Consider the following 15,569-nt stretch of genomic DNA (forward strand, 5'->3'; position numbering starts at 1 on the left):
ATTCAGCATCCTTTCTTAATAAAAACCCTTGAGAAAGTCGGGATAGAAGGACCATACTTAAACATCATCAAAGGCATTTATGAAAAGCCCACGGCTAATATCATCCTCAATGGGGAAAATCTGAGATCCTTCCCCCTGAGATCAGGAACACGACAGGGATGTCCACTCTCACTGCTGTTGTTTAACATAGTGTTGAAAGTCCTAGCATCAGCAATCAGACAACAAAAGGAAATCAAAGGCATCAAAATTGGCAAAGATGAAGTCAAGCTTTCCCTCCTTGCAGATGACATGATATTATACATGGAAAACCCAGTAGACTCCACCAAAAGTCTCCTAGAACTAATACATGAATTCAGCAAAGTCACAGGATACAAAATTAATGTGCAGAAATCAGTCGCATTCTTATACACTAATAATGAAGTAACAGAAAGACAAAGAAACTGATCCCATTTACAATTGCACCAAGAAGCATAAAATACATAGGAATAAACCTAACCAAAGATGTAAAAGATCTGTATGCTGAAAACTATAGAAAGCTTATGAAGGAAATTGAAGAAGATACACTGGAAAATGGAGAAATGGAAAAACATTCCGTGCTCATGGATTGGAAGAATAAATATTGTTAAAATGTCAACACTATCCAAAGCAATCTACACATTCAATGCAATCCCAACCAAAATTATGCCAGCATTCTTCTCGAAGCTAGAACAAGCAATCCTAAAATTTGCATGGAACCACAAAAGACCCTGAATAGCCAAAGTAATATTGAAGAAATAGACCAAAGCGGGAGACATCACAATCCCAGACTTTAGCCTCTACTACAAAGCTGTCATCATCAAGACAGCATGGTATTGGCACAAAAACAGACATATAGACCAATGGAATAGAATAGAGACTCACCAGAATTGGACCCACAAAAGTATGGCCAACTAATCTTTGACAAAGCAGGAAAGAATATCTAATGGAAACAAGACAGTCTCTTTAACAAATGGTGCTGGGAGAACTGGACAGCAACATGCAGAAGAATGAAACTAGACCACTTTCTTACACCATTCACAAAAATAAACTCAAAATGGATAAAGGACCTGAATGTGAGACAGGAAACCATCAAAACCCTAGAGAAGAAAGCAGGGAAAAAAACCTCTCTGACCTCAGCCACAGCAATTTCTTACTTGACACATCCCCAAAGGCAAGGGAATTAAAAGCAAAAATGAACTATTGGGACCTCATAAGATAAAAAGTTTATGTACTACAAAGGAAACAATCAACAAAACTAAAAGGCAATCGACGGAATGGGAAAGGATATTTGCAAATGACATATTGCACAAAGGGCTAGTATCCACAATGTATAAAGAACTCACCAAACTCCACACCTGAAAAACAAATAATCCAGTGAAGAAATGGGCAGAAGACATGAATAGACACTTCTCTAAAGAAGACATCCAGATGGCCAACAGGCACATGAAAAGATGTTCAACGTCACTCCTCATCAGGGAAATACAAATCAAAACCACACTGAGATATCACCTCACACCAGTCAGAGTGGCTAAAATGAACAAATCAGGAGACTATAGATGCTGGGGAGGATGTGGAGAAATGGGAACCCTCTTGCACTGTTGGTGGGAATGCAAACTGGTGCAGCCACTCTAGAAAACAGTGCAGAGGTTCCTCAAAAAATTAAAAATAGACTTACCCTATGACCCAGCAATAGCACTGCTAGGGATTTACCCAAGGGATACAGGATACATAGGGGCACTTGTACCCCAATGTTTATAACAGCACTTTCAACAATAGCCAAACTATGAAAAGAGCCTAAATGTCCATCAACTGATGAATGGATAAAGAAAATGTGGTTTATATACACAATGGAATACTACTTGGCAATGAGAAAGAATGAAATGTGGCCATTTGCAGCAAGGTGGATGGAACTGAAGGGTGTTATGCTAAGTGAAATAAGTCATACCAAGAAAGACAAATACCATATGTTTTCACTCTTATGTGGATCCTGAGAAACTTAACGGAAGACCATGGGGGAGGGGGAGGGGAAAAAAAAAGGCTAGAGAGGGAGGGAGCCAAAACATAAGAGACTGTTAAAAACTGAGAATAAACTGAGGGTTGATGGGGGGGTGGGAGGGAGGGGAAAGTGGGTAATGGGCATTAAAGAGGGCACCTGTTGGGATGAGCACTGGTGTTGTATGGAAACCAATTTGACAATAAATTTTATATTAAAAAAAAAGAATGTAAGGGGCGCCTGGGCAGCTCAGTTGGTTAAGTGTCCAACTTCGGTTCAGGTCATGATCTTGCAGTTTTTGAGTTCGAGACCCACGTCAGGCTCTGTGCTGACAGCTCAGAGCCTGGAGCCTGGTTTGGATTCTGTGTGTCCCTCTGTCTACCCCTTCCCTGCTCATGCTCTCTCTCTGTCTCTCAAAGATGAATAAACGTTAAAAAAAATTAAATATATATAAAAAGAACTATGTAAACTAATTTAAAAAGGCAACCAGTAAAATTAATAAGGAAACTTAAAAAACATAGTAGGTACAAGATACATATAACATTCAAGTTTAATTAGACCTTAGAACTAACCAGCAGAAATGCATAACCAGCAGAAATGCACACAGAAAAAAAAATTTACAGTTATGTAAATTTTAATTGCATAGGACAAAAAAAATGAAGAAAAGAAACCCTCTCATGAACAAGTTAAAAAATACGTACAATATAAAATACAGAAACAAGTCAGTGGAGGAATATTCATTTAGAATTTAAGAGAAAAGTCTATTTCATACCATATACAAAACTAAAAGCCAGATGAATTAGATATCCTCATGTATTTTTAAACAATAAAAATATTAGAAATATTTTTTAAATAAATCTTTTAAGTTTTTAAGCAAGAAATAACTTAGTTTCATAGAAACTAAATACTTTTCTGTGGCATGAGACACCATAAATTGTGTGAGGATTCTACTGATGGAGATTTGGGTTAAAGACAGAACACTGTGAAGAACTTCAGGAAATACTACTAAAAGATCTGAAAAAGGAGGTGAAATTAGGACTCAAAACTAGGGCTCATTGAAAGTCTGTTTTTGAAGCAGTTAACCCACCCATGTAGCCTCTGCCCACTTAGCATAGCCAGATGCTAGCCTTTCTCAACTCTCAGGAGTAGACCTTTGTCATTTGAAAAAAAAAAAAAAAAAAAAAAAAAAAGGTAAACTAGAATTCTCTGCACAAGGGACACTAGGCACAACGGAGCAGACAGTTACCATTTGGAAAATAAAGGGATGGAATGAAATACTGCCTATGTAACAAACAATGAGACCTCTAGACTTTCCCCCTATTTTATTCTCTACTAAATCATATCTAAAAATAGAGGTCAAGAGGTAAAGATAAGTAGAGAAGAGGCAGACAGAGACAGAGATACTAAGTGCAATAGAAACTTATTTTGTATCCCAAATTGATGATAGTGAGATTCAAAAAAATCACACTGCAAAAGAAAGAAAAACAAATTAAATTAAAAAAAAAAACAAAAAAAACAAAACTGGATGAGCCCAAAGGCTGCCTTTATAGGATTATCATTTGCTACTACATTGCATGAAATGAGACCCTTTTTTTGGCAGGGCCTAGTATAATTCTGGAAGTAAGAATGGTTCTAGGTTATATTAAATCTCACTGACAGTGGGGTAAAATACTCCACAAAGCTCTGAGTAATGAATTACTGGCTTCTAATAAAGAGACAATATCAATTTAACAAAAACAACCAGAGTTTTCAGTCCAGCATATAAAAAAATTAGCATTTTCCTCCACTGGCCTTCAGTTGTGAGTCAAAGAAAAGCATAAGGTAACTTAAGGGTCATGACCATTAGACATGCCCTCCAGAGACAAATACAGGTTGTCATCTGCATGTTATGGATTGAAAAGAGGTTGATAAAGTGCTTGGAGGTGAATATGAATAGTATACATTGGGGTACATTGTTTTCCTGGAAATATAACTTTTAGAGTACTGTTTCAGTGCTAAGGTACTGAAAATGCTGAGTCATCAGTAATAAAATGTCACTGTTGACAGACCCTACAAAAAATAATACTGGAGAGCCATGAAAAAAATAAGGTTTTCCTTAGTCCTCAAATGCTTACTTCTGGAGCTCTTAGAAAATTGGTCTACATTTCTCTAACTGTTTTAAACTAAAAGTTTCTTCACCTGGGAGGTTAATGGTAGTATATATCTGTTAGTATATACCTATACTCGCATCATATTAAGATTATGAAAGAATCCAGATTCAGTTGCACTTAAACTCCAGTTTCTTTGCAAAGCCCTCCTTTGTGATGCTTCTTCAGAAGTTGCCCTGGTAATAAGGCAAAGATTTGAGTCACTGTTTGATCATGAGATTGTATGTGGACAACTGTTAAATGAGTCTCCAATTCCTACAGTGAAAGGGTATGCCCAGCTATAGTTCTGACCAGCTTTTGATGCATTCAGCCGGAAGTAAATCAATTAAAGTTCAAGTAGGTTTGCTGAACTCAAGTCATCTTTTTGGATAGGTTTTGCAAAGGTTTATTTTTGTCAAGTGTACCTCACTTTGGAATTCACTTCTAGGACCCTCTCTGCTGCCTTCTATCAACATTATTGTTTCAGAAATTCCTTCAGTAAGCCTCCAAGGAGAGTCATAAAAATAGAAAATATGTATTACTCAATAGAAAATTTCTGTAGGGATTGGCAGCATACATGACGAGAACCATATATTCTTTCAGTTATGTCAAGGGCTCAACAGTTTCTGAATTTAGAAATTTATAAACCTCTCTTGAAGAATATATGATTCTATGAATAATACTTAGCAGCAAAATTTATAAAGAATAAGGATGAAAATGGGAAACAATTAGGATTAGGTAGGTAAAAAAGAAATTCTTGGTAATAAACAATGAACTATTATATATGTATTTTTCATATTTGTGTACTTATACACATACGTATAGCTTTAAAGAGTGAACACTATTGAAAAGGTTTTTAAATGTGCAATTCTATAAGCTTCCTTCCACATTAAAGCATTCTAGAGAAGTGAGCATATTGGGATAAAAAAAATAAATGAGGTGTGTGTGTATGTTGTATGAAAAACAAGAACATAAAAATAAGTGAAACACGTGGTTTTCCATTTTCTTCAAATTCTGCCTTGAATTGTGTTTGTTTTGCTTGATCCATAGTCTCCAGTTCTTTCCAATACAGTGAAAATGGTCCCAACAAAATTTTTAATGCCTTTGTCTTATTTGCTCTTTGGTATGCTTTGCAATTGGCAGTAACTTTAAGGTCAGTGACCCATTCATTCAAAGTTATCTTTCTGAAGCCTTATTTTTAGGGACTACTATCAAATTAAGCATAAGTCATTTTTTCAGCAGAGAAGATGACATTTTATTTCTGTAAGATCACATAATAACCCATTTTATGTGAAAGAAGGGACATTACCTGTATGACTTAGAAAATATATACCAACCTAGCTTGTTTCCCAACCACAGTATAAAACTTTGATTTGCTTCTTACTTTTCTTTTTTTTTTTTTAACAAATCTGTATCAAGTAATACTTGTGCTGTTCACTTTATACACATTATCTCTAATCTTTAAATGATCTGGAAAAGCAGTGGCCATTGTCCTTATTTCCCGATGAGGAACTTGTAACTCAGAAGTTTAAGTAACTTGGCCATAGCCACACAGCCAGCAAGTTTTCCCGTGCATTAGATCACACCCTCGTTTGTGACTATTTTGCTTTCCCTCCTTGGCAAACTAGTCAAATGATGTAGATTATTCAACTTATTCACAAATCCAATAACCAAAGTAAACCACAAAAAGAGACAACAGATTTTATAGGTTAGCATATTCTCTAGGACAGGAAGTATGGATTCTTTTTCTTTTGAGTGGTTAGGGATTATGTATAGATTACACAGACTTAAATAGTCATGTCCCTTTTGCTAGCTGTTTAAAAGCAGGTTACTAACCTGAGACTCAGTTTGCTCATTTATACATTGGGAGGATAATAGTATATTTCATAGTGGCATTCTGCAGATTAAGTGGGATAATAAATACAAAGTGCTAAGCACATTTCTGGCACATGAAAAGCATCTGTAAATATAAGCTAGGTGTCCAATTAATTCTACATGCTCACTCAATATTCAACAAATAGTTGTGATTACAGTGAGGTTGAGAAAAAAACATGACTTGAATGTAATGGCCTTAGCCTTGGGACTCAGAATGTGTTCCCAGAATAGCAGAATCAGCATCACCTGGAAATTTTATAAATGCAAACTCATGATCCTCACCCAGATGTACTGAATCAGAATCTATAGGACAGGGCAGAGATACTGTGTGTAAATGTACTTTCTAGAGGCTTCTTACATGTGCAAGAGTGAAAGTCATTGACCCAGAGGTTAGGAAGTATAATCATTTTATATATTGCCTACCACTTTATTAGTAAACACAGTGTGAACTAATAAACATTGCTACTCAGCTATTGAATCCTTTGTTATACATACACAGTATGTATTTATAAAGATACCAGAGCTCTGAGTTCTTTGGTAGTGATGGTCTGTCTCATATGCTTAGCCTGAGTGTAGGACACATGCTGAGAAATCAAAACATAATTTTACTTAAATAATTGGTTTTGCTAAGCTTGTTTTAATTAACTGGCAAATCTATTTACTATATTTAAAACATATTAAGCTTTTTTCACATTAAATGTAGTTTTTACAGTTAAATCAAAACGTAAATTTCAGAGTACCATATAAAGACAAACATATTTTTGTCTCAGAAATATCCTGTTTTTGTTTGTTTCTTTGTTGGTTGGTGGGGGTGGGGGCACTTCTCCTTATTTGTTTTTTTTTGGTTATGTGTTTGACTCTAAGTCACACTCTATGTGTGTGACTGCCCTTGTAAGAAAAAGATGAAAGAAAAACATAGTGAATTGGTCTTATTAACATATGTCACACTGCTGACTATCAAAGGAGAATTTAGTAAAATAATGGTCAATAGTTAGATGCACAAATTAGTACATGCTATAGAGAACAATTACACAATAATTGTTTTATTTTTCTCAGAAAATGCACATTGAAGTGCTAATTAAACTTCAAGTATAAAGATCCAGCTTGCTAACTTTGCTATAATCATGATCATGATCATTATCAAGTACTGCTTAAGCACCTATAATGTTGGGGCATTATGCTAAGATGTTGCAATTTATTAAAATTATGCAACACATTTAAGAGAGTCAGGTTTGAGACCTGACTATATTTTTTTCCATTTTAAAGACTTTATTTACACTTGAGAGCAGCACAGCATCTAGAAACAACAAGGTCATTGTGGTCAAACAGACCTGAGTGACTGTGGACAAAAGTCTATCATCATAGCATAGTGTTATGAAATTCCAGCACAGTGCTTGTTACATAAGATGTGCTCAATGAAAGTTATTACTGTTGTCATAGCTATTATTATTATTATTACTGAGCAGGTACATAAGCAGTTGACAGACCAACACTCTCACTTCCTGCTGATAAGCGAGTAACTGCCAATGTCATCTTCCAGACATATGAAAGGTGGCTGAAATATTTTCTCTATCTCCAATTTCTAAATGCTCCAAAAGTAGTGTGATTATGTTGGGAAAAGCAAACCTTAAAGAAAATTGCCTCTTAGAAATTCAAAGAAATAAACACAGGATGCCAGGCCATCACAACATTGTATAAAATGCTCCTACAACAGACATTTAGCTCAATGGACAGACTCCTTAACTTAAGAGGCAACATTTTCATTGTAATGTGAAGCCTAATGGAGTTTACTGTGAGAAAACTGGAAAAAAGAGAAGGAAGATCATGACCTCTACATTTAACTTATTTAGGTTGCTAATTCTTCTGCAAGTTGATTAATAATGTATGCTGCCACATTTTGTAAAGTGTGAATATATGTACTTATAACTACCTATATGTAGTCAGAGAATAATCATACTGACAGTTAACTTGCTTTGTTCTACCTTTTTGATTTTTTAATTTGGTGGGAGGGGGAGAGACGGAGAGGGAGAGACTGACTGAGTTGAGCAAAGAGGCAGAGGGAGAGAGAGAGAAAAAAATCTTAAGCTGAGTGTGGAACCTAACAGGGGACTCAGGGCTTGATCACACGACCTTGAGATCATGACCTAAGCCAAAATCAAGAGTCAGACACTCAATTGACTGAGCTGCTCAGGTGCCCTGAACTTGCTTTGTTTCTTAAAATAAATGCTGCATCTTACAGAAAGAGAAGTAGTGGATCTAAATCTACCTTAATTCTTCTAAGATAAGGGAGCCAAGGATGTAAGAGCAAAGGCTTTGGCTTCAGCAGACAGCATCAAGTTTATTCCCAGCTCCATCACTTATTCAGTGTAAAACTTTGTGCAAGCTACTTAGCCTTCCTGAGAATCAGTTTGTCCATCTGTATAATTGGATTGATAATATTATGTACTTAGTAAGACTGGTGTAGGGTCTAAAGAGAATAATTTTACATGTGCCTTGCACACAGTAAGTGTTCAATAAATGTTAACTTTCATTATATTTAAGTTATACAAAATAAGTGACTTAGTAGGACCAACATTCCATTCCTACAAATTACCGTTAATATCTCTTCATCTTAACATTGTGTTGTCCTACCCCTCCCAAAACAAGATACAACAAAGAAAAAATAATAAAGGGAAAAACTCTTTTAGGAATTGAATATGGAAATGTCAAAGATAAGTCTGCAATATTTAATGATGAACCAATAATTCAAAACTGCAAGTAAAGAATATTAACTGATTTCAAAAATATTTTCCATTTCCATGCAAAGATTTAACACAATCTTATTATAAACTGTCAGTATCACCACTGAATTCACAGTACCCTAAGTCTCCCTTTCCTAATGTTTGGAGCCATATAACATACTCCTTATCCTTTTTTTTTTTTTTTTTTTTTTTTTTAGCTCTGTAAGCTGAAATAATACAAGTCTAAAATATCAGAGTTTAGTTTCTGAGAATATTAAGTGGAACCGTTCTATTTGAGGAATATTTATTTTTCCACACTCACGTTATTTTTCCACTTTTTAAAAAAAGAAAAAAATAAAGGCAAATGCTTTAGACTTTAAAAAAGGTTTTTTGTCAGCTCTGGAAGAAGAACATGACAAAAGAACACCTCATCTTCAGGAAAACAGCAAAAGGCAAAAACAGATCATCACTAACAGAAGCTAAATTACACAGGAGAGTTGAGCTACTAAGATATAATTGATTCTTCCAGGATAAAAATGGAACAGAACCAAGAGATTATAATGAGAATCATTTTGGTACTAAAGAAGACCTCTTTAACAATGGGTGTGCATTCAAATCCTAGTGTGATCATTATAGGCTTATTTTCCTTGTTCGCGTTCCCATGATAAAGGCCTGAAGAGAAGCACTGGCATTTTAAATTGTTCAGTCTCGCTTGCTGAATTTTTTTTTTCTTCCTTCTTAGGCAAAATTATATTCTCATGTTACTAGAAGAATGTTTCGGAGAGCAAGTACTGTGAATATATAGCGGCCAACAGTGAAGATAGCACTGGAGGATTAGGGTACTGATAAGGGAAGAGAAATTACCTGTGGGCATTTGCTCCAAGGTCCCCACTCAGACATGACACATTCACTGGGACACAAGAGAGAGCAGGACTGGGTTTCTGGGGGAATTTCATCCTGGTTGCACAGGCTGTTATCCACGGCTCCCCCTTCACTATCTGCAGCACTCACGCATCTGCAAAGCCAGATCAAAGGATAAAACAATAGAGAGTAAATTTAAAATAGTTATGATATAGTTACTTACCCCTCAAAGATAGTTAAACATAAAATAAGACTAGCAGAGAAATCAAGGGAAAAATATTCCTTCTTCAGCCAGTTGACCTTTATTGAATGATAATCCTTTATTCAGCAGAGCAGGAGAGAATAACGCAAAAAAACTGGAGTCCACTGTCATTCTTGAAGAACTCTCTATCTCAAGAGACCTACACTACTTTAACTCAGGTCCAGCACAGAGTGAATTTTCTTTTTACGGTAACAAATTTTGAAGTCTTTCCTTCTCTGAATGAATTCATCATCACTTTTGTAACAGTGAGAGCCTTCGTAGTTCCTGTGACTCTCTTAGACCTTTCCTACACTTATATCTCACATAATCCAAACTTCCTTAATCTTTGTCCGACACATTTAAGGTCATGACCAAGTAATGTGAAACATAATTGAATATGTTTTTCTTTCAAGTATTCTCTTCATTTCAGTAAGGAATTTTGGTATCACAAACCAAAGGTCAATATGTAAGCATTTACATGCAGCATTTGAGCACATGGTGTGCAGATGCTTGGTCTAATCTATGTTGGGCTTGAGAAGAATGCTGGCAAAGGCAAGACAAAATAATCATGCTATTGATTCAATCAAATTAAAACTGAAGTATTATACCACTACATACCCATTGGAATGGCTTCAGTGAAAAATATGGAAAATATCAAGGGTTGGCAAAAATATGCCACAACTGTAAGTCTTCTTACATTGTCGGTTGGAGCACAAACTCCTTGAAAAACTAGTTGGCAGTATCTACCAAAACGAAACATAGACATATCATGTAACCCAACAATTCCATGCCTATAACATGTAAAGAAATGTGTATGAATGTGTATCAAAAAAGAAAAAAAATCTGGCAATATATGCATATTAACACTATTCATAATCATCCAAACTAGAAACAGTCCAAATATTCAACAAGGTCAATAGATAAATACATTGTGGTAAGTAATTCAATTAAATGCTATCAAGGTGGCGGGAATGCATGAACTATTGTTACATTATAGAGCATGGATGAAGATCACATATCCAATGCTGAACAAAAGAAGATAGACACAAGAGAGTATGCTCTACACGATTCCATTCATATAAATTTAAGAAGTAGGCAATATTCATCTACAGTATCAGAAGTCAGAAGAGTGGTTTGGGGGAATGGTTACTTACTGATAAGGGCTTAAGGTAGTCCTGGTAATATTTTATTTCTCAGCCTCTGGGCTAGCTACACAACTGTGTCTTTGTTGTGAACATCCATTCAACTATACCCCTATGAGTGGGCATTTCTCTGTATTGATATTAAATCCCAATTTGAATTTTCTGTTTGAATTCATTTTTTCAAAAATGTTTAAGAAAGACCAGCTGTGTGCAAGTCTCTTCTGCTAGATATGGGATTCAAAGTTAGTATTTTCAATAATAATTCATTTAGGAATGATTTTTAGGGATTTACTGGGTAACAGGCCCTTGCCTGGCTGTTGAGATATAGAACTGAAAGAAAGAGAGAGAGAGAGACAGACCGATAGACAGACAGACACGAGGGGCAAGATCCTGACTGTTAGCACACTTTTCTTCTAGTGATGATAAAGTGAAGATGAAAATGACAATAATGAAGAGTTAAATGGTGCCATTTGCTGATCTGACAATTTCAGACACAATGCCATAGCCAAGGAATAAGCATTTTAAGATACATATGCTGGAGAAACTTTGGTGCTCCTCAAATCATGCTATACTAGAATGAATTATCGAGAACATGAGCAGGGGAGCGGGTAGAGGGAGAGAGAGAAAATCTTAAGCAAACTCCATGCTTACCACAGAGCCTGATGCAGGGCTCAATCCCACGACCCTGGGATCATGACCTGAGCCAAAATCAAGAATTGGACGCTCAACCAACTGCCATACAGTTTTGTTTTTAATTCAGGAAAATGGCAAAGTAGTCCATTACCTTGTACACAACAAAATAAGCTTTGTGAGGTGCTAAGTAATGAAAGACTATATATTGTATAAAGGAGGTTAATGTAGAATAGGAGAGAGAAGATGTAAGTAATGCCTTTTAATATAGGGAGGCATTGTATAGAGTCATCTATGAACTTTAATTTCTTTTGTGGTAAGAGTCAATAGTGGAAGTAAAGACCACAAAATATCTTATGTGTCTTACTCCGGACAAACTTAAAAGTTGGAAATTGCTTTCCTTCTTGCCTGCATGCTCTCAGCTGATGTTCTTTTATTATTTATTTCACTGAGAAAGAAGAGATCAGACTTCTGGTCAGTGGCATCCAATTCAGCGTTTGCATTAGCCTTTGTTCACTCCCAATATGCCAGAAAAACAATAGTAAAAGAATTTGTTACAAAATCCACAAAAAGCCCACAAACAAAGAAAACCCAAAAACCCAAGGCATTTCCCTACAAGGACAAAGAACATGGGAAAAGGACAAAAGCAACAAATAGAAAATAGATGAACTAGTGGTAACTAACTTAGCATACATACCAAGAAAGCTGAATACTAAGACTTCAAGGAAAAACAAAGGAAGTAACTCCATTTACACCCCAGAACACATAAAAATTTCAGGAACTTGTGGCACCAAGTACCTCTGGAAATATGGCTGAAGGTGAGGCTGAAAACCTGGAAGATTTACTGATCATGTGTTTAAGAAGTACCTGGGCCCTCAGACTCCCTCCTACTTCCAGTCCACAAGGATAGTTGATGGCCTCTCTACTCCCCTTGCAGGTAACTGAAGGTTTATTATCTGGAGGGGTCACAAAAAGAATCTTTGGGCTAGAACATGCATGCCTCACTTAAGGATGGGAGTATCATATTGAAAAATAAGGGTTTAAGTATGAGTTAACACACTGAAAAAAATGACCACAAACCTAGAAGTTTTAACAATGCAGATTTATTATCTTACAATTCTATCGTATAGAAATACAACATGGATCATAGTAGGCTAACATCATTGCTTTGGCAAAGCTGGAGTCCTTTCTGGATGCTCTAGAGGAGAAACCACTGCCTTATCTTTTTAAAGGTTCTAGGGGCACCCACATTCCTTGGGCATGGCCCCTTTCTCCATCTTCAAAGCCAGCAGACTTGCATCTCTCTCTGCCTTACATCTGTAGTTACATTTCCCTTTCTCGCATATTTCCTTTCCCACTTTTAAGAACCCTTGTGAATAAATTGTCCCCGCCCAGACAATCCAGGAATATCTTCCCTTTTTAATCCTAACATCATCTCTGCAAAGTCCCTTTTCCTATGTAAGTTAACATATTCACAGATTTCAGTGATCAAAATGTGACATCTTTAGGGGGCCACCATTCTGTCTACCACATCAACAGCTTTCTTTCATTAGGTTCCCAAAACACTGGCTGCTAGGATTATCTATTTCATGCATGATTTACAAAGAGACTTTTCTGGTGGTTCTGACAAGCCCAAGAGTAATGACTTAAAAAGACTGATATTGAAGATGTTCCAAAATGAAAATACCCCTGCAGATACATATTCTGCATCATCAATTTCTTTGCCATATGTCCCTTCAATTGTCACCTCATTTCTCCTCAAAACTCATGGCAAAACTGTTTTAAAGCTAGTCTATATTTGCTTTCTCCACATGCTTCCCCCCCACTTCTTCCATAACCACCTGCTGAATTTACATTAATCATATGTTTATTACTAATCCAGATAAACCTTTTATCAGCATCATTAACAGAATCCACATGGCCAAACTCATCAATTCTCATCTTAGTAAATTTCTGACAACCATTTGAAACAACTGATTATTTTGTTTTCTTGAAAAACCCTCTATCTTCCCATTTTCATGGTTTTCCTCCTTTTCCAGATATTCTTTTTCAGTGCCTTTGTATAGTTTTCTCCTTGTTGTCATCATGAATATTGGATTTCCCCAGGTCTCCATTTCTTATGTCTTTTCTTATCAATATATACCAAATGTATAAGCTGTTGATGCACAAATTTATACCACTGTCTCTCTCTGAACTCCAAAACGGTACTGTCGCAGTAAGATGGCTAAAATCATCTCAAATTTAATGTGTTCAAAAGCTAGCTTTTGATTTTCTCTCTGAAACTCGCTTCTAATATTCCTCATCTCAACAAATGGCACCATCATTCCTATGATTGTTCAGGCACTAAAACCTAGCCATCATCTTTGATGCTTTTCTTTCTTCCACATTCTACCATCACTTTATAAATAAATCCTGTGGTCTGTACTTTCCGATAATAGTCCAATGTGACCTGCTTACCATCTTCATTATTACCAAGCCCAAGCTAACCATCAGTGTCCCTGAAAACTTCATCCCAGCTTCTACTTATGTACTCCAAAATACCTTCTCTACACTACATCCGACAAGGTCCTTTCAAATGCAAATAAGACTATGTAATTTCCTCTGTCTCAAACATTTCATAGCTTCAAACAGTTGGAAAAAAAATTCTTTGACATTGTTTTAGAAGGCTGTGTCATTTGAGTAGTGACGCCAGCCATATGGAACACCTTGCTATTCATCTTGTTATAACAAGCCAAAAAAGGTTTCTGGCTTTGGACACTCCTTCTCCCTGGGATTTCTTTCTATAGATCTTTATATTCATGCAGATCTCTCATCTTATTCAGATCACTGCTTCAATATTTTGCTGACGAACCTCTCCAAAACAGTATCCCCACTCATTCCAATCCAATTTTTTTTCTTGGCATTTCATAGTAAAGACATTCCATTATGTTTATGTGTTTATTTTTTTTCCTACTGCTACAAGTTATTTGAGGATAGAAAATTTCGTTCATTTTATCCCCAGTGCCTAGACTGCCTGACACACAGAATATTTTTTGAATTAATTGAAGATTGCAACCCAAGATGAACCGTGAAGATGTCCTCCAGATTAGAGGTTTCAAGAAAGAGAAAGGATAAGCTATTTTATTCATTCTAACAGCATCTTATTAAGGTCAGTAGTGGTTTGGAATGCAACACACCTGGAAAATCTGCTTCCCATAATTAATGTTATTATACACATAAAGCATGACAAAATTTGCCAGAACAAAATTTGCAACAAAATATCACAGACTAGGTGCCTTAAGCAACAGAAAATTATTTTCACACAGTTCTAGAGGCTCCAAGTCTGAGATTAAGGTGCTGGCAGGGTGGTTTCTTCTGAGACCCCTCTTGTTGGTTTGTAGATGGCAGATGGCTGTCTTCTCCCTGTGGCTTTACATGGTCTTCCCTTTGTGTCTGTGTCCTAATCTCCTCTTTCTATGAGGACATGGGTCAGATTGGATTAGGGCCCATCCCAGTGACCTCATTTAACGTTAATTACCTCTTTAAAGAGGCTGTCTCCAAATATAGCCACACTTTGAGGTTCTCAAGGTTTGGACATACATAAATTTTGGAGGAATGCAATTTAGCCCATATCAGAGTGATATTCATTAGCTGTGTTACTTTTATTATATCAAGCTCTATATGTTGAGCTGAGAAGTTAAAGGCCTTCTTGTTTAAGTATGTTTTTCCTCAGTCAGCCTGCCACAGTTCTGTTGGTAGTGATTTATTCTCTTAAAGCTTTCCTTTCTCTCCTGAGATTTTGCTTTAGTACTGGTAAGAGGCCTGTCTGGGATGAGAGTGGAGGTACCACAGCTCAGCTGCTTGTTCCTTGATAAGCTAGATTGATCAGTCATTTCTCAAAACCAAGAGAACAAGACACAGGAGATACAGATTTTGAAGAGAAAAAAGTCTGCGACAACCTGAGCACACCAGTCCCAAGAGGAA

General features: G+C 36.3%; 1 protein-coding gene across 1 annotated transcript in view; it reads right to left on the reverse strand.

Moving 5' to 3' along the window:
- The window catches only part of THSD7B (thrombospondin type 1 domain containing 7B), an 860,293-nt gene that overhangs the window by 85,538 nt on the left and 759,186 nt on the right, over window positions 1-15,569 (reverse strand). Inside the window, exon 17 of the mRNA XM_060626021.3 lies at window positions 9,597-9,747. Within this exon, the coding sequence (XP_060482004.3) occupies window positions 9,597-9,747 (151 nt within the window). The remainder of the gene's footprint in view (window positions 1-9,596; window positions 9,748-15,569) is intronic.

This window comes from Panthera onca, chromosome C1, assembly GCF_046562875.1.
Source record: "Panthera onca isolate mPanOnc1 chromosome C1, mPanOnc1 haplotype 2, whole genome shotgun sequence".
Lineage (NCBI taxonomy): Eukaryota > Metazoa > Chordata > Mammalia > Carnivora > Felidae > Panthera > Panthera onca.